This window comes from Opisthorchis viverrini, assembly GCF_000715545.1.
Source record: "Opisthorchis viverrini unplaced genomic scaffold opera_v5_66, whole genome shotgun sequence".
Taxonomy (NCBI): Eukaryota; Metazoa; Platyhelminthes; class Trematoda; order Opisthorchiida; family Opisthorchiidae; genus Opisthorchis; species Opisthorchis viverrini.
The window spans coordinates 1,490,466-1,514,612 of NW_008751723.1; the positions used below are offsets into that span (position 1 = coordinate 1,490,466).

The window sequence follows — 24,147 nt, forward strand, 5'->3', positions numbered from 1 at the left end:
TAAATTTTGCGGCCAAAACCTAGAGATATCAGTAATCTCTCTGTTTCACCTTGTAAACGTGTAGTATTTAAAAAGTGTTGTTTAAAGTTGTTTCTCATTGAAAGGTTTTCTTTTTACAGCATTTTTACTAAAAGCACTTGTGCAAACGTACTATCTGTTTGTGCACACATGTCCAAAGGAAACGTAATCTTCAATAAGTGCCTGAAGGTCGCCAAATTCAGCTTTGGGTTGCCGGATCAAATATACAAATCTTCATAACCATACGAGATGCATTAACTGAAGGCATCCTTTACCATTTAGTTCGTTATAAAACTCCAGGTAACTGACTTGACTCGTAAAAATAAATTTAATTTGTTGATGAATTCCACGGAGAAGACCCAGCAAACAATCAATGCACACAAAACATCCATCAGTCTAGTTGTGCTGAAAAAATTGCCAACAGGTTAAGTTTATGATATATAATGCTTGCTAAGTTTGAAGATGCAGTGAGTGGAATCGCTGAAAACACATTTGTGGCGTATAACTAACGAGGTCGAATGCCGCCTCTTTTATGCACGTGTATTTCATACCTGAAAGGACAGAAAGTTAATTACACATCATATAGTGTGTTTAACGATATCATATTGAGTAAGGCCGGTCGATGCTTAATGCAAAACGTGATTTTGGAAGACTTTAGTGAATTTGCTGCCCCCCACCCCACCAAAATATACGTCTTAAACATTTCATTGGGTACCAAGTTACCGCTCAAACTTTTGGAGTGTTTTCACAAACGTTCGAAGGCAAGGAATGCACGGCGTACACATTTCAAACTGTCAATCATGCAGGTTTAAGAAGAAACCGCAGCAACACAAGTGTGACATCAGTTTGATTATTGTTAATTTTTCTCTTTGCTGCGGCATAGAACTTAAGGTAATTGTTTCTGAACTATATCATTATGTAGTTGAATTACTTTCACCAAACTGGATCTTGGTTTGCCTTAGTCCCAGAAGGGCACAGGCACCAAACGCGTATTTAAATAAAGTTTACAACGGGGATTTTTCAATTTTCTTGTAAATATTCGGCAGACAAGATCCTTTTTACTTATTCACACCAGTGGATCTTGGAAAGCAATATAAAATCACTCAATTTCACAAAACAATCTTCTGACAATAAACTTACCAGATGGATGGCAAGAGGTAACTTATTTATTTGAAATGAAGACGCAGTCGAGATCCAAAATGAGACAGAAATGTTTTAGTGCACCAAGCATCAAATTTTGGCAGTAAGGTGTGATAATATCATGCTTTAGTGGATTCATTCATAAATATTCAGTTATTATTATCACATAATATAAGCCGGACATACGCTCTGATTTGTGAGAGTGCGATTAAGCAAACAGAAGAGATGCTTTGGTTATAGCGCCCCTGTGATATCTACTAATTTGTCAACAATCAACTATATAAATGTATACCAAATACACGTTTGTTTTTCCAAATTCAATAGATGTGTCAGGCCAAATCTTGTTTTTAGTGACAATCATCCAGTAAATGAGGCTAATGTGTGCTGGTAACGCACGTACACGAAACAGCTGTTTCAAAACTTATTGGCAGACCTCGCAACTCCAAGGAGACTGGGACCGGTGGTCACCCGGCTAGTGGTTTGATCAGTTAACCATTTGGACCCTAGCAACTGATTGGCAGTGTGACTGAAACGCATCACCTGCTCAATTATTGACTAACTCGTCCAAATGTAAATTTGTGTGAGAATCTGTGTTTTTGACAATATTCCTTCTCTGGGCTAATTACTGAATAGTGTTACAGTGAAGATGTTGGGTAATTTTAATGAAGATTTTGTATCATAATTCTTTTGCAGGAGACGTTATCACCAGGGGCTAGTCAATGTGATATCATGTGGTGTATTTTCGTGACTGAAGTATATGTGACACTATATCCCGTCCAAGTGCAAGTTAATTAGATTGCTTATAAGCCGCTTGTGGCTGAAAGGTTGGATACCCAAGCCACAATGCACTACGTTGAGGGTTCAAAACTTCGTGGAGTTTAATTGGATGCGTGATGCTGATAGATCACAGTAAAGATAAAATATCTGGGAAGCGCATTTGAACTTCGAGAATAGATTGAATTTATTGGCATTGGAAGTTGAACAGATCATTTTTAGAACCTTAAATATACTAGTTCAAAGATGCTCGAGTAATCACCCGTCTTAATGTCCTTAAAACGCCGAAAAATACCTGTCCCCAAAGTTTTGGGTTACGGAGTCCAGTGGTTATGAAGGCCTTAATTTTTATATCCGTTTTCCGTGATATTGAATAGCTCAGACGATGAGCAACACTGAACAGTTTCATTTGCGGGCAGGTAAAGCATGCCATATGTCTCAAACAGAAATACATCTTTTCTACTATCGAGCTTAAGTTTCCTGTCTGGTGGACGGTGGACGACAAAAACCCTGAATGTGTACAAATACTCTACCTAGTGTCGAAGAAATGCATTGAACAACGGGGACTGTGTTCGATCATAATAATTTTTCGTATGTGTTTCGTTCCTTGCACTAAACAGAACTAACATTGCAACTTACGTGCTTTTAATCCTTCCCCCGCTTGAGTGTAACAAGCAACACAAAATTAAGCAACATCAAAATTGGCTCAAACTACTTTCATGGGGGTGAGCAATATCCTTAGTTTTGTGTTGTAACTTAATGACTTAACCGGGGGTAGCACCATTATCCTAGAACTAAATACAATGGTACGAGGCGGTGAGGTTGTGCTAGGTTAATTAAACGTACTTGTTGCTTTTGCGCACATGGGGTGTCATTGATAAGCAATAATATACCATCGGAAATTGGTACAACAAAAATTTATATAGTGACGACGTGGATGTCGCAAGACGTTGGTTGGAAATTTTGAGGATGTCGCAAGACAGTGAGTGGAAATTTTGTAGTTCGGTAAATTTTTCAAAAAATGGAAAGTTTTCCGCACTGCTGCAGATGCAGAAGCGAATCAAGCACATGTATGACCTCGAAGCAAGGTTTTGCATAGTTCTTATCTGTCTTGTCAGTGTCCAGAACTCAACCAATAATCCGCATATGCATGCGGTGGCTTTTCATTATACAAAGGGTCATGATTATTACACATGCGCGACCGCTGGGCGCGCAAGTTCTCGAATCTGTACGAGGTTTAGCAGCTTGCATCTACGGTATAAGTAGATTCGTTAGCTTACTTCGTTAAACATGTGCTCATATGATTATAGGAATGATCCTTCAAGGAATTTTGCATTGAGTTGACAAAAGTAGACGCCTCAGGAGAAATTCGCACATTCTCTTCTAGGTGTTACGGGCATATACCCTCTTGGAATTGAAAACATGCCGATATTCGAGTAATGTCCATGAAAGCATTGTTAATACTTATGGCCTACCATTCGTTTGGCATTGTTCCACTGAAGTGATGCGAAAGGGAAAAATATAGCACAGGGAGAAATTAGCAGTGACTGTTTACAGAGCTGCATTCCCTCTTATTCGTTTGACATTATCCAGGATAATAAATCCTTTTTACTAACGTCGATGTAACCGTGTAAAATAAAATCCACGCCAAACTATCTGATGAAAATTAACCTTACTTATTATTAAGTAAATAGAGTGAATAGAGATGGGTAACCACGACGGTAATACAGTGCACCGAGATTATATATTATCCTCTGGTATTCGAAACCCAGAAGAAACGAAAGCCCGTTCTTCTCTTAACCCTCTTTTTAATCATCTTTATGAAAAACGTTCACAATCGATTCGGCTGGGAACGCTTTAAATATTATGGGTTTGTATGCCCTCGTCAACCCGTATTTTATCAAATTTTTCCCAGCCAGTAATTTTATTACATTTGCTGGTTGTTACGGGCTATCAGTTCCGCGCAATATGAGTTTCGTTAGTACACTTGCACTGAAATCAGTGTAGCATATTATATGGTGTGCCTTTCTTAGCCGACCACGTTGTAGCACTAGACTTACGCTGAGACTGACAGCCTGCCACTTTTTGGTTTTCAAAAAAGCAAAACAGTATAGATTGTGCACAACATTTTGAATAAATACAGGTTTTGCATCAAAGTGTTCTTTATTATTTTTAATATACCTTATCCCTTTTAAAACAATTGATGCCTGTGTGGCGGTTTTTTCTGATAACCATGCTTTAAAAAGTAGACAGTTTTATATCAACCAGTGGGACTTACGTGCTGATTCCATTGAAAAGTTTGTTTGAATAAACAAAAGCAAGCGGATTACTTAATCTGGCACCCGAAGTTCAGCTGATAACTCAAAAGCAACAAACGCTCACTTATAAAGTGAACGTATTTTGGTATTTAAAAATATTTCGCTTGATAACCTGCGGAAAAGTTTGTTTGAATAAACAAAAGCAAGCGGATTACTTAATCTGGCACCCGAAGTTCAGCTGATAACTCAAAAGCAACAAACGCTCACTTATAAAATGAACGTATTTTGGTATTTAAAAATATTCCGCTTGAATAACCTGCGGTCCACTGGAACGTTTCGTGGGACCAGCAGGAGTCGTATGCTTCTTTACCTAATGACGCTCTCTGAGTGTTCGCACAGATACCCAAATTAATCCACAGCAACAATGATCTTATCAGAACTTTTGATATTTATTTTTCCACGAAGATTCTGCTCATAAATTATCGAAGGAAAATGCTTCTTTGGCCCTTTGGAATCCTCTCTTTAGAATGACCTGCGGAGTTGTGTGCAACTACACAAAACATCACATTTTATCACATTCAATTTTTCCACACATTTGTAATGGACTAAGTTATAAGTTAAACCAACCTGACGTAAGAGCACTTCCCACTAGTTTGTTTCGAATAAAGAGACATATAATTTAACACGTACATCATGACGCGAATCAGTCATGTTACACAATATTTGTAACATTTGCTAGGAGAGGTTTCTTTGAAGAGCCCAACGACAAACATGTAAAGATATTGAGATCAGGCTGCTTAGTGAGTACATACGTGCTGTTAGGACAGCAGGGAGAATAATAGCGGTAATGACAATTATGAATAGAATCGTGTAGTATAATGAGTGGGAAACGTAAAATGCATTACTTGATAAGTGCCAACCTTTCAGGATTAACGGAGCTCCTCATATTCGACGCGAAGTTGGCGTTTTTGAAACTTGGCCGCACTTGTCAAAATATTTACGTGTGTTGCTTTCACGGGAATAGATTTCTAAAATCACCATCACGCTTGTGATGTCAGGGCAAAAACACTAGAAGCTAGGCACTTGTATTAGCAGACGCATCCAATTCTACGCATCATTGTTCATGATCATGAACAAAATCGTTTGTTTTTCGTTTTGGAGTCGTCCAGCGTGCATATCTCCCAAGGTTGTGTCAATGGATGCGAGAAAAATGTGTCTAAATGGCTTATTAATGTTGCCTATTTTGTGGATGCAAGCTTATGATTCATTTCATGATACTGTTTATTTGATAGCAAAGACGCTATCCACGACACTTGAAGATTAGATGACTAACACCTGTATGAGAACTAAAAAAATGTCTATTCTACGTGACTTAATTTCACCAGAAAACTTGTATTTACTCATTCGCACTGTGTTCTTCTACGACAAAGACAAACCTTGCGTTAGTTGCTCTCTCACTGGTGTGTTGAATAGAAGAGATGAGTGTGTGAGTTGCCGCGGCATCAACATAATTGCCTAAAATTTTATACGGTAGTATTTCCTGAAATTTCAACTTTTGTTGCTGTAAATTTCCCCCGAGATATTTGTGACTTTAACACATGTGGAAGTAGACCAAGGTAAAAGGCCAGATTTAATCTACCTAATACAACACAATCATTTTTTATAAAACAATGCCATCTTGAAAGTAAACCTGAAACTACATGCTTCTGTTTTTATGAAGTCAAAACACCTAAATGCAGACAATTTATATGTAATTTCTATACATTCTGATTGCAAACACGCCGCTAAAACCCGAAAATTCTTCCACTATATGGAAACGCACAAGACGCATTTATTCTTTATTCAATTCTGTCAATGCCTTCATACTTACTTGCTGATGATGTCACAAATAAGCAAGGGCTTCATTATATGAGCAGTTACAATGACCGGGTGTGTGTGATGAGATTATGAACATCCCCAGAAATGAGAACTTTTAATTTAGGGAGTAGTACGTAACAAGCAAGCGCACTTCTATACTGTGGTACCTATAGATTTGTCCTTGACAGGTACAGTTGTATAGTTTCAGCAGTGCTATCAAGAAAATAATAATCCGTTGACCACCGCATGAATTGTAATTATCCGAAGTCTCAGCGACTGCATAACAACTTTAGGCGATGACGGAATATGCATCTTGGGGTTGTTTGTCCAGCCGGCAAACAGTTACTTCTAATAGTTTGCTTCCAGGATAGAAAAAGACTAACTCGAATAGAGCACGCGTTTTCTCTGTTCCTAAAAACGCCTAAGCATTGATAAGGTAATCTGTGGCTATCATACGTTCATGGAAACACATTTCAAAAGAGAGAGCTCCAAATGTATCGGATGCATGGTGTTCTGTTATGCTTAGTCTTTGCATAATGGTACCACAATTGTGGTCGAAAGCTGTATTCATTTTTTGACATCGTCCATTTTCGTAATCTGCACGCTAGATTTATGCTTACCATTCTCTTGGCAGGCTAACACTTGATTGTTGCGAATCGGAAGGATGGAGCAGTTAAGCATGCGTCATAATTTAATGGGGAGCAGCATACAGTAATGACCTGCTGTTTAATAGGTTGTTCTCATTTATTCTCGCTCAATTGTTGATCTTAATTGAGTTTAGTAATATACAGATATACATGGCGAATGTGTGAGGCCGCATTAATTGATTAATATTATTTGTGTATACTGTTTCTGTGTTTTTAATTTAGGCCTTCCATTTTGCAGTGTTCTGCCAGAAGGCGTACTTTTAGGTAGGTTGTTAGGGGCCTTTGTATAATCGGACCGAAGTCAGACAACAATCATGGAATTAACTACGTATACACGTCAGGCAATTAAACGCGTTTTGATCTGCCAAATCGGTTAGTCGGTAGCGTTAGGGAGGTAGACGTTCTCGAAAGTCCAAGTGATAGAAGTAAGGCTAATTTCAATTTTTCCGAAAGAGAAATCTTACAGAAGTCTCCTGAACGGGATCAAAATATTTGTGGACTGTTTGCGGACCTTACCAGATGCATCGAGCTGGTATACAGTAAAGAAGAATGGTTGTGTTCCTTCTCCAGTACCTTTCAGTCTCGGTAAGGTAGTATGGCAGCTGTGAACCGATTGAGTGGTTATATTTTCAACTCAAAGTGTTTCCTGGCAAAATCACTGCTGAATAATTCCAATATATTAATATGTAAGGCAAAGTACACCATATCCTTGCTTCTTAAAGTAGAATTACAGCGACTGTTTTCTACTGATTTCTGCACCCACTATTCAACATAAATCACCAAGCGTTCTGCTACTGGTTATAAAATAGCTTGCTTCACGGATTTGTCCACCTCGGCTGCACCCTCGTCACACATGCCTGAAAACTGACACTGACATTTTCACTGAAATGACCCGGCATCGCATTTTTTCGGCTGGATTTTTAAAAGCCCCGTATGAGTGACGCACTCTTTTACTAGCTCTTAATTACTGAATGTTCTATATCGTTTGGTTCGTTTTGACTTAAACGTGGCTCAGGATACTACTTTCTATCTAGCCTGCCTAATTTCGCCAAGTTAGATTAAACTTTGTTCGAGTTTACTGCAAACTGTCACGGGTTGTGTTCCTAGGCATACAGACCCATTTTACCCGGGTGTTAAACCTAACCACTAAAACGGCGTCCAAAGGTATACATTGCCACCATTACACGAACAGGTTATATGGGGAAGATTGATTGGGTTTTATATATGTAGCAGGTAAACGTGGACACACATGATGGGTTAGTTAAGTTGGCTTGTCTGTTATGCACAGCTGTTACAAGCTATACGTCTTCTGATCCCCTAAACTGTAAGAAGCTCTGTTATACTTATTGAGTTTAGAAACCTTTACAGTCCCGCTTTCGGAATGGCCGATGTTTACACCAGTTCTAGTAAAACACGTGTATTTTTTCAGGGAGGATATATTAATAAAATAAAGTGCGTCCACCAAGATCATCATCAGACATGCATACAGCTTTTTGAACGTTTTGGCTTTACCGACCATTATAAAGCAACCTCTGAGGACGAACTTCAACCCTTGGGAATTGGTTCTGCTTTCGGAGAGTAAAGTGTACTGATATTCGTGGATTATACTAATGAGAAAACGGCATTCTTGACTTTGTATACCGGTGTTGGTATGCGTCATTTTAGGGGGAAGAAAAGAGTTCATTTCATTACATGGAAGATAAGGGAGTGGTGTAGAAATACAGAGGGCGTTTTTTTAATAGTACCAGGGTCAAAAATTGCGCCCTTACAGATTTGTGGTACACGCCGTTAATTAGTTAAGTTACTGTCAAGCCTTATTACTTACCTTTATCCAGTGTCTCCCCAACTTGAATGGTATGAGTGCAAAACACAAGTTCATCGGATATAAGATAAACGCTATTCATCACTCTCTAACGCACTGTTGGTATGCCTAACTAGAGATTTACTAAGAAAATGTTCACTTATAGCGCACATCAACTAGGCGATGTTGATGTTGATGTTGATGTTCATGACTGACGAAATCGCGCCAAACCGGGAAACATGGTGCTATAATGTACTTTTAAGATTCAACGAGGCCAAGTGAACTACAACGAAAGCAGCTATTAAACGTGTTTGATTCTACTACTAACGGACCGTATACTCTACGGAATTTATAGCAGTCGTAGTTATGGAATACGTATTTGGAAATACGGATCCTAACTCATAATAGTAGCAAAAAAGACAAGGCAGACAATAAAAAGACAGGAGCATCTAGGGCACCGAAGCATTGAATATTGCATTCTTATTGTTGTTTTGTCCCCGGACGTCCAAAAACACCACTTGTCCAAGTTCGTTAAAATGGCTGATCATATGCACTCTCCAAAGTTTTCTTCCCTGAAACATATATCTGCTTGAAATTTTTCTGAACCCACTTGCCAATCAAAGGTTCATAAGAAATTTGTTCGAATTCGTATTTCGAAAACGCTATACATTCACTACAAGTTTATTTTTTATAAGGATTTAGCTGAAAACACAGCACCGCATTTGTCATCCTGGTATTTCCTCTGACGTCCTTTCCGATGATGGCTAATCCGTAAGTGCTACCACAGTGCTTCCTTCTGTTCAGTCAAATCTGCCCTGATACAACGTGATAACAGACTGTCGATGACACGCTGTTCTTCGGTTTTTGTTTCGTTTAAAAATGTTTCATTAGTGGGCCGCCTAATAATAGTACAATATTTAACAAAACCGTTGCATTAGAGTGGATGATCCTTATAGCCTGCAGTAAACAAGTCCTGGTGTGGGGTTTCCAACACATATCCCTCGGAAATTGGCTTTATGTTCTGTTATGCTATGATGAACTTAAGGTCGCTCATATCAGTTTTGGTATAATGGGTGGCTTCAAAACTAATTTGTTGGTGGATGATAAACTGAATACTTAATGCTAAAAAATGTCTCCATTAAGGGTTTGAAGACATTCACGACACCGCCGCTTGCATGATTTATCACTTTTGTATTTCAATCAGGAGTACGCACGAAAAGCTGTCCATAGTTATTTCGAAATAGTAAGCAGCGTTTAGTAAGAATTTGGGGAATATGTCTGATTAGTAGAAGACAGAGTGCAGTTATTCGCTGATAAGCAGTTTATCAAAATTAGCGGCTGATCTGCGAGCTGGTTGGCACGTAAATAGAAGTCAGAAATCGCAGTGGCAAAACGTTTGCAAATCACCTGCGAAGGTGAGGGAGCAGATAAGATCCGTCTGATCAACGGCAAATTCAACTAAGAAATGAAAAACTTCATTTCTGTTGATGCATCGTGTGCAGCCTGTTTATGATCTTCAAACGTTTGATATTTCCTCATTAGTTGTTGACATTATCGAGTTATTTGAATGTGAACTGTTTGACTGTCTCGCATATTCAGTCCTTCACGCACAGATAGTTAAATGAAATAAAACAGGGGAAATGGGGGAATTTTACTGCCTTGAAATGGCTCATAGTAATATGTTCCAACCAAAAACATTTTTCTACATATGTGACTATATGTTCAGTTAGCTGACTAAAAAGAGGGCATTTCATCAGATAATTAAGACAGCGCTTCTGGTCCTAGATTATGTTGCTATTGCATAATTGTACAGAATAACTTTTTGGCTTTTCCGCATTCTACCATAGCCATGACTGATACTTACCGTTCTGGGCATGTGTTTGCACTTGAAGGTTTAAACAGAAAGAAATCAGACAAAAATAACGCGCATGCACCCCACTAACGTTGTCGATGATTGCTGTGTGCCCTCCAAGATATCATACCATTTACGTATAAGATGACGTGGTCCAACTTTAGTGTCCCCATTTTATTAGTCAGTACATTTCCGATATACTTGTGCATGATGGATATTTGTAAATATCTGCTGCGATTGCACCTTCACCTAGTTTTGAGGAAACGACCAAGCGATCAGATATGCACGCAGCGGAGATATTCCACCTCGTCTGTTTGATTTTAAACTGGGTAAAGTGTAATCAGGATGGAAGTATCTAGAACCACGTGACGATTTTGAAGATGTAAATAAATGATCTACGTTGTTAATAAAGTAGGTTGTTCATAAAAAATATGAGGTTCATTGAATGAGGTAAGCAAACCAACTAATAGGCATATACGTTTGACGAACATTCCTACCTGAGCAGAGTATACCAAGCAGAAGACTTATACCAATGTTGTAAGCCTGATATCTCATTGTCGTGTCGTAGATGAGAAAAATTTATGCCCGAAATTTTGTGGGTATTTATGTATTTTACGCAACCCTGCCAGTAGATGCTGCATGTGGTTGTGAAATCTTGTCAACAAAATATGTCTGCTCCTCGGTCAAACTATAGTGTTCAACTTGTCATCGCCAATTTATCCGTGACTTACCAGACTTCTAATAGGGTGCAGTGGAGACTCATTAAAGACAAACACATTTTTACATGCACAGCTCAGTTTATTAGGAAGTCACCCGATAAACCAAATCCTTCAATCTGATTTTATATAATTACGATCTTATTGTTTGTTTTGTAAAAATAATAGGCCAACATAAGAAAAAAGCCAGTCCTCAAGGCTGCATAGGGCTAAAAGCGGGAAATGGTGGAACACATTCCAGACTGAATACCAGAGTTGTCTTCTAAAATCTGCGTACTGAAGGGACAGTTTTTACTTTGACAATCTGCCCAAGCATATAGCCTGGTACTAGGCAGAATTTTATTCCAGCTATGCAAGATTAAGACGTTTATACTGCCCGTCTTACAAATGCAAGACAACCAAATATCCGTTTTCTAATAACCTTGTTACTAAGTAGCTGACGCCATCCAAAATCTGCAACGCTTTTCGTGTATCGGTGGTCAAAAACCTGAAGACGCCTCACATTATCGGTAATCAGAAGCCATGCATCGCACCCATACAGCAACGCAGCCCTTAATTACACGCAGCCCCTAAGATCTAGTGATATACCTTCTTGACGCCATAAGTGACGCAAAATAGCAAACGTGATACGAGCCTTTGAGATTCTGGCCCTGACTTCATTAGCATAGGGATAGGATTATTCTCAAAACTTCTGGGATATATCCTGTTGAGCAGTTGCGGTTAACAGCACTGGCTGATCAATACAATAAAACGCTCTTCAAAAATGAGTATTCCCGAAAGTGTGGATCGTTTATAGATGTGGTGTTTCTCTAACACCTGACAAAGCCTCTACAAGGTCGGAATCCTGCTTGATTCTCGCGATTCTAGGTTTCGCTTGCCGGCCCAATACTGTGAAGAATCAGTGACGCCAAAAGCCTTGCCGCAACAGGAGTCAAACACCTCTACATTTACTGCATTCGCCCCTTCTGAAAATGGGCACTACTAACAATTCAACCCAGTTGTCTGGGACGGCCTCTTTCTCCCAGATAGACCCAAACAAGCTAAGTAGGCAATGGCTGAGAAGTCAACCGCCGAACTTCAACACAGCAGACGGAACGTCGTCAGGACCAGCAGCATGAAGACGCTTGAGCAGACAAATACACTCGGACACTTCTGAGACTGAAGGCAACTTGATATTCACGGTCCATCTTTCTGTTGAAGGCCAGAATTCTGGGTTGGAAATAGCACGTAGCAACCTGAATTGCTCTTAGGAGCACTGTGGCCAGGAGTTCAAACGTTCTGCTTTGCTACATATCAGGCAGCCCCTTTGATCACTGATTATTTCGCTGACAAGAGGTTTCCGAGGACCAGTCAAACGAATCAAGTGGAACAGCTTGAGAAAGCTTCCAGCATTCTTTCCGTCTTCAATTTCTTCGGTCTTTCAGGTCCACCAAACGTCTCGGCCTGCATGGACACTCAGTTGTACCTGGCGTCAGATGATGCCTCGGGTGGAGTTGTAGTTGCGGATAGGAGGAATCTGTCGCCGGGTCTCCAGCAAAGGCACGGTCCTATCAGAGATCCAAAGTTTGGATGAATTAGACTGAGTTTTACTCCACACAGAGATTCCGGCCCTCAGTAGCGCTTTGGATATCTTTTCCAGTTTTTGTTTATATTCGACATGGGACCGTCAAGCATGCTTTCGAGGCACCGGTTCTGATAATTCCGTTTGAATTCTGGGTACACCAGCTCCGCAATGGCTAAGAAAAGTGTGTGCGTTTCGCTAAGACCTGAAAAGCGCAATTAAGAGCAGCAGCCTTCAAATACGTGGTATATGTCTACGCTGATGTCCCATAAAGAGCCTCTGGCGGTGATTGACCCTCGTCACCGATAACTGACGTCGATGTGGTGTACTGGGATTCGTGGCCGGTTTTCTGGTGACCACCGCGACTTCAAGTGATTTCCGCTGTTCCGGAAATTCGTACTGCAGAAAACAGTCTATGGTTTGGCACACATCTGAAGTAAAAGATCCCAGCTGTCCGTGTGTCTCGTATCCATTCCAAGAGGAACACCCAATCGGTCCTCAGCAGCGCTTGGTCTACCTAATTGGATGTTCATATCACCACCAACCACAGCTATATCTGAGATTCAACCCGATGTAGTAGGGCACCTAGAGCGTCATAGAAACCGTTCTTGGCAGATTCAGAACTACCGCCAGTTGAGGCGTAAGCGGACACAGCAAACAAAGTGAGATTACCTTACACCCTCTAGATTCTCTCACAGATGATACCAAAGGAAACGCACAGACGCGAGTACCACTGGGTATCCAGTCAAGCAGAGACGCTTCAACTCGGTCGCTTGCTACAATACCCACCTCAGCACATCCATTTCCAGCGGCCCATGCATCACCAGAGTTGCGCAGCCGAAACCTGGAACATAGCAAGTGGTCACTCATTTCATTCACAGTAATTACGCCCAGCATCCTTATTTCTGACAGACAGCATACATCAACGAGGAGAGAATCCATCGTACCAGCAGCAGCCACCAGTTGGCCTAAACTAATAAACCTCAGGTAGTTTGATTACGCTGGTTTCTATTCGCCGGCTTATTAACTGCTAATTCCTAAAGGATCCCAAAGGTCAACATTGCTACAAGATGGCGAAACCATTTGTTGACGAAAACAACACGTGCGATGTCAAGGTAAATAAGCGGTTAACGTTCAGGTCAAAAGCAAGAAAGGTGGTGTAGACGCAAAGCCGAAATAATAAAAACGGGGAATTGCGTTGTGCAAAATAAGAATAAAAGGAAAGAATCAATGAGGAGAGACTCTGAGTGTAGCGCGGACACTAATTATAGCCCAATGGGTCGCCGAAGTACAAAAACCGCCACACTACAGTAAGGTTCAGTCTCTTTTTGATATGGGAGCAAGGTTCGAGATAGGTATTTTGAATCCAGCAGAATTAAGTAATGATTTCCAGCAAGTCGAGCGGATAGCATTTTATTGTCATCAGGTTATTTGCCGCTTTTGACTCTCTACTTCTTTGCTGATGCTTTTATCATGATAAAAAACGCCTTTTAGTGAACGTGCCAACATGACACAGAGATGGATTTCTGAATTTGCCAATGCCATACGTTAGCCACCAATTTTCTTTCCATATACCTGAAATGAGTTAACAATTTCCACATCATAGCGTTTACGATGCATCACTCTTACGAACTAATTGACCTACTTACCTATCTAGGTATACCAATACCGTGCGGTCATCTTCGCTCTATCCGTGTTTTGTGGAGTAGAGCCGCAATAGAGTATGTTTCCGTCGCAAGAGTGTTGAGTTAATTCTGATTACCATGATTACGCAAACTTGAGTGAAAAACACAGTTGCTGCACAATAAATTGCAATGTCACTCTAAACGCGCAGTAAACATGGCTGACTTCGGTGACTGTGGTGGTGACTGTTCCGCTAAAATCTCAGTGTATTGGCATGACTGGTTTGCGAGACAACAGCGGTAAGTCAACGACTACTAGGGCAGACAGCTGAGTGGAGCAGTTAGCAACATTCAAAGATTAAAAGTCCCAATGAAGACTTTTAACCAAGGCCGTGGTAAACTCACTTGACCAATGAATAACTCATCGCAAGTCTTCATACGTGACCTTGGTCCTCTTATTCACGTGTAAGCGAACCGATCGTGCAGGCCATTGTAACCGAAAATTCTCGGCCGTAACAGTTGTTGTCACAGCTTAGGAAAATGGTTGTTCTCCTGAAAACATTTACTCCTTTCATGGGAGCTCAGAATCCTGTCGAGTTGTTTCCGACAGGTGACACTGTAAGGATCCTGATGAAAAACTTACCTCGCCTTCGTCAAAGGCGAAGTGGGTTGGTGACCACTGTCGATCGGGAAGGATGCAATTGTACGAACGCTCATCAGAAAAACCTGTGACTGTGGAATGGTGAATCCATCACGAGAGGATTCCACGGCTGTCGTCCATCCGTTTTCTGCATGAAGCGATGGAACTTTGAGCAAGAATACAGCGGTTACTCAAAAATGTCTCCAGTTTCTAAGGCATTGTTCTCTTCAAGCGCCAGATAAACGTCAAAGTCATCACAAGTAAATAGATCGAAGCCGGTTAAGATAGCGGTGCTTTTGCGGCGGTTGATTTTCAGCATTTGACTGTAACCAAATGCGGGTGCACACTTAGGCAGATGACTGCTATCCATCATTCCAGCTAAACTTAATAAGTTGTCTTTGCAATCTTTTCCAATAGGACAGAAAACGTGTATATAGCTATGAAATATGCAACAAGCCTTGCTCTCAGAAACAGTAGACCAACGAAACTCCTAGTGGCGGGACCAAATGCCGGGATTCCAGCGTCGAAAGGCGAAGTCAGAGGCGACCATCATAGGATTACTGAAACGAACTTAGGGGAGGCTAAGTTGGAAGACGAGGAGCACAGAACAACCGAGACGCACCGGGATTTTGAAGAGGCTTATGGGACTTAATAACTGACCTAAATGAGACTGCATACAGTAGAAATGTGATATTTGTCGATTTGGCTCTCCATTTAACTGATTACCTGGATACATTTGGCTGTGAAGGCTACCTGCTAGAGAAATCAGACCAATCACTCTACAACTCCAGGCTTCGCAGTATACCGGGCGGCAGACCATACCCGGATGCATCTAATAAGTTTTGCAGCGTTAAGCTCCAAAGGACGGTTCCGCAGATATCCTAAAATCCACTTTTTTTATCAGCGCTTCTGTGCCTGCACTAAATCAGGCTTACTGTTGAAGATGCGTGTGGATCTGGTTGGTCATGCAGAGGCTGAGTGGGTTTGTTTGCCTGAGACATGGATCACTTTGGAAGGATACGGAATGCATCTACCAATGACGAGGAAGTGCGTTAATCCAGCCAAAGGACAAACGAAAATGCAAAACGCATGTCCCCGTTTCCCATATGATAAGATTCGACCACAGTCATTCACCGTTGTGGTCACGAGGCACAGCGCGTGTGTGTGTGCGTGTGTGTGTGCGGTTAAATTGACCGATTCTCAAAAGATTAGTTTTGATTTTCCTGTCAACTCGTTTACGTTGGCGACCGAGGTGAGATCGTACTTTTGTTTGTCGTGCAGCGTGTTGTGTGAGAAAATGAGCTTTCATACTAAAATGGATTGAAATGCGAAAAATAATGAGGTGTCACACTGCTTGCAACAAATCTGCCTAATTGACTCAGTAAGCATCCATGATAGACATGAGATTTGGTTCTGAGTGGCAACGCCTTTAGTGTTTGGAGATTTCATAATTTGTTTTCTCGCTATGTCTGCATAATGTCTTCCTTTTAATGGGCAGTTTAAGCAAACGCGTTTTGTCGCGGAATACCGCCAGTAAGCATCCATGATAGACAAGTGATTTTGCTCTGAGTGGCAACGCCCTTAATATTTAGAGACTTCATGATTTGTTTCATCGCCATGCATGCATAATGTGTTCCTCTTAATTGGTATTTCAAGCAAACCGAGAACTCAACAGAATTTTAGATCCAGGAAAACGATACTTTGTGGCTATTTAACAACGAAAAAGTCCTAATTTGCGTAAGTTTAAATGTTATCTGTCAATGAATTCAAAGCCAAGCTAATGTCATTGCACTGCTCTCAAAGGTATTTCCTCGCCATACTTTGACGGAATAATAATTACAGAGTATTAGAAGCAAGTTGCCAATCATTAAGAAAACGTCATAATCCGGTGAACCCGCGATGGCCAAAACTACACTGGTGTAAGTGGCATGTGCTTCTTGTTCAACTGGTCAGATAGTCAGAACCTCTTTAGTTAGTTAGCTAGAAATTTTCGAAACCGCCTGAAAACTCTGATGAAACTTTTTTTCAAAGATGTTACATATAGTGTCAAAAAAACTGGGCGATGTATCCGAAATCCGCTGAACATCAAAAAACATAAACGAAGGTGAATTGCACAACCAAAACGATAACGATGTTAGCTAATAGATCGGATGGGTGGCTAGATGGACGAAGTGGTTAGAGCGCGAATTTACCGACCGGAAGGTCCGTGGTTCGAACCCGATCACTGCCTGTCGACCTCCTCTGTCTAGGCTTGGGCGACCTGGGAGTATCCCAGCCCTCGTGCTTCTTCAAGTGGCATGGCAGCTAGGCACCGGAAGGATGCTACAGCTGAGCGATTTTATTTAACAGAGCAGATGTGTTACAAACGTGTCCCTGGACGCCATATTGTGACCAGGATTTCTCCTTGTAACCAGCCGGTGGCGCTCAGTCTACTCTGCAACTCGACTTATTACGTAGATCATAACAGTACATAGCTAAACGGCGTACATGACTACTCTAGTAAGTGTGTCTGATAAGTTCCACGTGAAAGGTTCCGCCGCAGTCCGCATAGATTATAGAGTAGCAAGGTGCGCACGCTGGAATCGACTAGCGGCAATTCCTGATGCGCAGAATCCCAGGTCAGTCACACAGTGTGGCAAACAGACACCAAATATATACGTGATGAAACTACAAATCAACCCTTATTCCATCCAGCGTTTCTTGGTTGATTAGGTGGTTGTATAATCGAAAGCAAAACAGAAACGTTGTATCACAATCGGAATTATAGTCACCAACGTCATATCATTGACCCCAACAGCTGAATATTCTAAACAGTCAGATCACTCACAATTGGGAAGAACTATGCTGCTCAAAAGCGACTGATTCCTGAAGGCGTCGGGATTGGGTCAAAACCTGCGTTACCAGTCTCAGGCAGTTTCCCACAAAATTAGACGGCGGCCGACCGTTGTGCAGAACAGGAGATCTAAGCTAACGGTGAAGACCAGTTACAACTGCCTGTTGACGCACTCATAGTAGATATGTTATGGTGTTATCTAGAGTTCTCACTAGCTCACAGAACATACAGGAGTCGATAAAATTGTCGCCGAAGATTCACACTCAAAGGTCAAAATGTTCAGACATGCAGATGGCTACCAAGTAAAGCACTGCCAAGAACCATGTGTTGGCACTACCGGTCTGTATGGGGTTAACTAACCACAGGATGACTTTATTTTGAAGGCGGTGCGTGGGTGAAATTTTAGGTTGTTGAACAATTTTTAGAATTCACATTTACAATACTCCCGTTTGAACATTCCTCCTGCTGTCCTGGCACAATTATTCTGGTGAGCTCACACTGAAGTTGGAATGTACTCTACTAAAGTCTCGCTATTATTAGAGCTTATCAGGAGTGCATGTGCTTGGTTGTGCCGGAATGTGAAGCGGAAGGCTGTTGCCATTACTCTAACAACTCATCTTGATTATCAAATTCCTCCTTCCTCAAGTCAGAATGTGCATTCTTATTCAAGCGCAATCAATCGGGTGCATGCAATGAACGCCGGGGGCTTAGTTGAAGTACGTTCGCTACGCATGTCAGACGTCCTGGCACTGCTGATGACGAAACTTGGGCCCAGTACCTCCGTTTGTTTACATAGCCTCATTTTAGTAATTGTACAAACACAGTAGGGTTGCTCAAGCGAGAGCCCTGTGTACGCAAACGTCAGGCGAATGGGCAAAATGAACCTGCTGAAATGTAACGCTTCCCTGGATATCGGCATTCAATTTTTAGTTTCAGTTATGCATCTGAATTCAGTGGCTCGTTTATTCACAGCAGTAACAGAACATTAAGGTTAATCAAATGTAACTAAGTAGCCAGGTTTTATCCTGTAACGCTGGAATGCCCATTGTTACTAAGCTGCTACCACTCATTATCAACTTGGTTAGATGAATTTTCAAGGCATTATGTAACGTTATCTGTGCTATCCCAGTGATCTCTAAATTGATACTTGATGGTGAAAATGGGAATAACTCTGTTTTCCAGGCAATGGAGTTGGTTTACTTTGGGTTGGTCCCTTGCAATGTCGCCATGATTTGCGATCGTGCACATGACATAATGGTAGATGTTCGACTGGAAGAGACCGGTCGTACAAATATTTGAACCTCAGCAGCTGATTGTAAAGAGACCTTACTAACTTTAACCTCTTCTCTGTGTAGGCTTTCATGGGAACAATGTAATGCAGAGCCTGCAGCAAGTTACAGGCCAACACGATCAGCTAAGAACTGCTCGAAACCGACTCAGAGCTTGCTGACCAATCGTCTCATTATTTCACAGTGCACAACTGAAGGTCCACTTAAACCAAGCTTATCCAGTTAGCAGCGTTAATTTGTTATAGCCAGCAATGCAGGTAAACAATCGTGGTACTGCAGCCAAACAACGGCCTGCAGACAGGCTACTAAAGAGGAGCCGAACCAACCGCAAACAGATGAATTTCAATGGCTGATGCAGGTTTTGCAACGGTGTCCAGGACGGTTGCTTATCCATCAGTATAAAGAAGTGATTTTCTTTGATACAGAAGTTTCTCAGGGGCAAACTAAGGCCTTTTATTGATCGATTTATGGGAAGGACAGGGTGAACGTTTTGACTTGATAGCAGTTAGTGAGTGTTGGCGAAGGGCTATTTAGGTATCGACCACTGGAGCTGCTATGTGGGCAAGGTACTTTTCACTGAGCAGTAGAGGATTGGGAGCGAACAATTTGGCTGTCCGTAAATTTGGTACTTAAAACACCCGTCGTCATGTCCAATTAATACGATTACCAGTAATTCCGCAATACTGAACTCGATTAACAGATAGTCTTAATAACCTGGTCCCAATTCGGAATGATTGCTTTTTTTGTCGTTACTGACAGTAAATGTATCATCAACTCGGCGGTAGCAACCAAGGATCGACAGGGCGCTGCAGTTTCCCGGCCTTTTTGAGTTCATTACCACTTATCACCAAGGGTACGCAAATTCTAGCTGGTGCGGTTTCAGCAATCCAGAGGTATAGAGGCAGGAGACAGATAGTCACGCACGGCAAGCGATGACAGTTAATTGGTGTTGATTCATGAGAAGCTATCAAGAAACTGAAAACTGGGCGCCTTCAGTGGGATAGGGATGATAAAGAGTGGCCACTGACTGCACCTATGCGTACCAGTGTCATCAGACTTTTAGGAATTGAATCCTGGCGTCCCCATCCAGAGAGGTGGCAGTTGTCAACCCGACCGACTTTGCTGACCAGACCGCATGCTATCCACACCTCGCTCACGTCTACTCTGCATTAGGTTGGGCTAACAGAGTACATCAAGGTAGATGGTCCTCTGGCATACAACGTAAACGTCTTAACAGGTGTAATATGTGTAGAATGAGTAGCTCGCCGATCACGGGAGGGTTTATTCTCCTTAAACCATCTTGTCAATCAGATTTCCCACTCATTACTTCAATGATCTTGACGGTCGAACATCATCGTATAGGCCATGCTTTTTTTATCCAAAATGCAATATGGATCACATCGTCGCAGAATATATTCAGTATCTGGCGGATGAACTGCAGCCACGATGGTGCTATGGGGTCGAAGGTTGGAAGAAGCAGCCCCGGCCTTCCGGTTTCGAGAAATGATTTCGTCTCCAGCCAATTCAGTGGAACCTATGCAACTGCCCAGATAAGTACATATCGATTGGCTGGCCTGCAAGCACAAGTGTGAAGCACACACCAAAATGAGTAGTTACATTATTTAGGTTTTTAAAATGCCTTGCATCTCCGGCGGATCAGAATCAGAGGAGCAATTACATCTGTGCACTTATTTTTTGTGGGTGAACGTCTCAGAAGCATTTCGATTTCCGAAACTTCTGAGACTAGTGAAGAATTCCAAATGCGCTTCAAGATTAAAGTTGAAGAGAAGTGGTCAGGGATGGAAGCCTTGTCTTACATCACCGGACATGATGAATCCACGCGAAAGCTTACTCCATAAGCGTACACGCTCACAAGAATTGGACCATAGTAATAACAAATTGTAAGAGAAAACTTCGACTGCTATACATGACGACTGATATAGAAAAAGAACGCTTTGTGTCGTGATAGACGTTGAAGAGAGTAAGTAGCATTCTTCAAAGACCTGATTCATAGTGGAGATAGGGTCAACGCGTTCTCGGTCAGGGCGAAACCCAGCTTGATTCTAGTCGCTGCCCTGATAATACATCCACCTGCGCAAAATAATGTCGAACGGTGCTACGGCTACCAGGCTGATGGTTGCTGCACGACATTCTTTTGTCCATTTTAAAGATTGTAATTACAGTGAGGCACTCCACTCGATCAAAGAAGTCGCTACCCCTCGACCGCGTAGTAAGCATCGAGTCGAAATCTACCATTCATTAGCATAACCCATCATGGGTATTGTATGCGTGCTCCGGAGACACAACATACATCAGTACAAACTAATGCCACCTGTCAAATTGGGAGAATATTATGGATATTGGAAGTTGAAACACAACCAAGAACCGTTGAGTTTACTAGAAGAATATTGGCAATGTGTCCGAAATTCCAAGCTCGGCGACAGATCAACCATCACATGACCAACAAGCAAATAATAGATTATTTCGGCTTATTTTACTGGTCACTAGTTTGGACACGGAACGATGGTTGGATTGATCGCAGTAGGCCAGCTGAAGTGTGGAGCGGGAGTGTAGGCGACTCAGCACCCAGACCCGCTTGACTGCGGCGGCCTAGCCTAGACTGACGGCACGTGGGATAGAACAGAGCCGTCCCACTCCTTGCCACTGTGCGCAGCAGATGAGTTTGTAGCAGTATCGAATTACTGACAGGCTTCAATTGTATTTCGACCATTCGTAACAATCTACCTGTGGTCGTGGACAACCGCTGCGTGATAGGAGTTTGTGGACGTGAGGACCAGTTTCTAAGTCTACCTTCCTCGATGGAAGTCAGTATCGCCGCTGCTGTAACTATGTGCATGCTGGTCGTCTGAATCCTCACACCACAGGAGATGACCTTACCCCCAAATGGCTTGGTATTATGGTTACTTGCAGTACGATAGTCACTGCTATTGGTCCTCATGGCATTTTTGGACCTTCATTCATTTCCAGCCGGTACCGTCAGCGAAAGCAATGCAACACTCAAGACCGATCGCCACTTCAGGGAGCCAGTCCCTGGTTGGGGTTTCTAATTTGCTCGTTCAAACTTCAGATTGTAGCGGGCTCATGGAATTAGTGATAAACGAAGCCAGTGAGTGCAGACTTCACATTGATAGTGTAGAGAAACAGGAGTTCCTTTGAGTATTCAGTTGATATCTTTAACTGGATGTTCTTAGACCTAATGCGATCGCACGCCAGAACAACACATGGATTGTTTTGTTGTTCAGACTGAGATGCTCTACCGATGTGATGAATTCAAAAGTATGACAAGGTCTATGCTGACACAGGCGCAGATGAGCTGGGTCCAGAATTTCAACCAGATATTTTGCCGTACCTTAATACAGTGGATTGATTGCATACAACATCCATTTCAAAGGGACGTCTGTGCAATTTACGCAGGCCGCTGAGAGGAGATAAATATCTGCAAATTTGTCTGGATAAGTTGAAAAAAAGCTCACCACTCCTAAATCCTCCGACTGTGCATACCGGGTCGACGGGAGTGTGATCCTGGATGAAACCGTTTGAAAGTACTAAACAATGGGTTACCTGATGAGCTAAATAGGCACACGATGCCTCGAGTGCCTGGGTATTTTGAGAACCGGTCACATTTCTATCACGTACAGTCGGCCAGATTCCAAGCCCCTAGTTTGCTGTCAGGTCTCAGTGAGGACGATTACTATTCACATAAGACACAAGCTACTCACTAGTAGCCGGATCGCATTAACGTTTGCATTCGCAAATGTCATGGTGTAGTTATTCTCGTCAATCCAGACTAACACGAAGGTTATGCATAACAATTATGCTAGTGCAGGCGTGGAATGAGCATAAATTCTGAACCTAGCCACGGCTATTGATCGGGTATTTTGAATGAACCAGTAAAAAACAAACTTCACCTCTACTTCGTCTGATTTCTTCGGGATTCGACGACACTAAACTTTGGTCGCATCCAAATAAACCGTCATACGAATCAATAAAGCGCTCCTGGGATCCATCGAGTGAGTGCATGCGTTGGACTCAACAACTCATTTGTTGTAAACATCCAAACACAAAGCTCCGTAACTGCCAAGTCCTCCGCGGGGAACGACGGTTCACCAGTAGAGATGTCTGACTCAATCAACATTCGAAACAAAGCACATCCTGCCTAATTTCGTATCCAGTATTATTTGATTTATCAGCTTCAATCAACAACATACATGGATGTGGTCCATTAAAACCAGCTTAATCCTCAAATGAGCGTACTTCACCATTTGTGTACAACACGGTGCAGAAAATGTGGTTGACTACACTTACCTAGTGAGCCTCTAAAAGAGCGACACCGGAAGTTGGTGATCCGAGAGTTTCCACCAACCTTATATGTATCGCCGGGAAAACATACTTGAAAACTTTGAATGTCGTAGCAACTAAGACATTAGATGGCCTTTGTATCGTCCTTTCGCGGGAAATCTAACTGCGATTCCGTTCACCCGGCGACACACACCTGATTTGCAAACGACTGTGGAACCAGAGACCATATTACTACTTTGTCCCCAACCCTGCAAGGCTACCTGTGCAAGTATCAGTTGAATAGTATTGTCCGACTAGGCCAACTAGGCAAATACCACACTGTTGTGTCTGTGCGGTGGCCGAGCTATGGGTTACACCTGCACTGCGCCTGCCAGACTACGCAATAGGGAGAAGACAGAGAACTGTGGACACGGCTGTATTGCCAGGACAAAACACACAGAATGTCTGCGTAAATGTATAGGATGACTAATTGGCCAAACATGCTCGTTCACTTGTTCGCTCCGTACAGCCAATGGTGGTGCTCCGGTCGTGAACACTCTCAGGCCCACTACGCTGGTCGTGTGTTGCTAAGCCGTTTGGTGAGAGCCGCCAACTCACCTGCCTTCCGGACGTGTCGAACCGATGATGACCTTGGGGATGCGTCACTCTCCGCACATGCACTTTTTCTTCTGTCTGGGCGCGCCCTGACACACAACTACCGAGAACAAAGCGATTCATTTACTACTTATTAGAACGAATAGTTTACACCTCTGGAAACGTATGGCATTGAGCGGTTGAGCGGCTAGCTCCTGACCGGAGAGATTTGAAGTTGTCCATTTG

The 24,147-nt window shown here is 42.1% G+C and overlaps 1 protein-coding gene across 1 annotated transcript in view; it reads left to right on the forward strand.

Moving 5' to 3' along the window:
* The window catches only part of T265_04205 (hypothetical protein), a gene marked incomplete at both ends in the record, with an annotated part of 90,705 nt that extends 68,520 nt beyond the window's left edge, over nt 1-22,185 (forward strand). Inside the window, 2 exons of the mRNA XM_009168887.1 lie at nt 15,791-16,138; nt 21,997-22,185. Coding sequence (XP_009167151.1) covers nt 15,791-16,138; nt 21,997-22,185 — 537 coding nt within the window. The remainder of the gene's footprint in view (nt 1-15,790; nt 16,139-21,996) is intronic.
* Between the last annotated feature and the right edge of the window lie 1,962 nt (nt 22,186-24,147).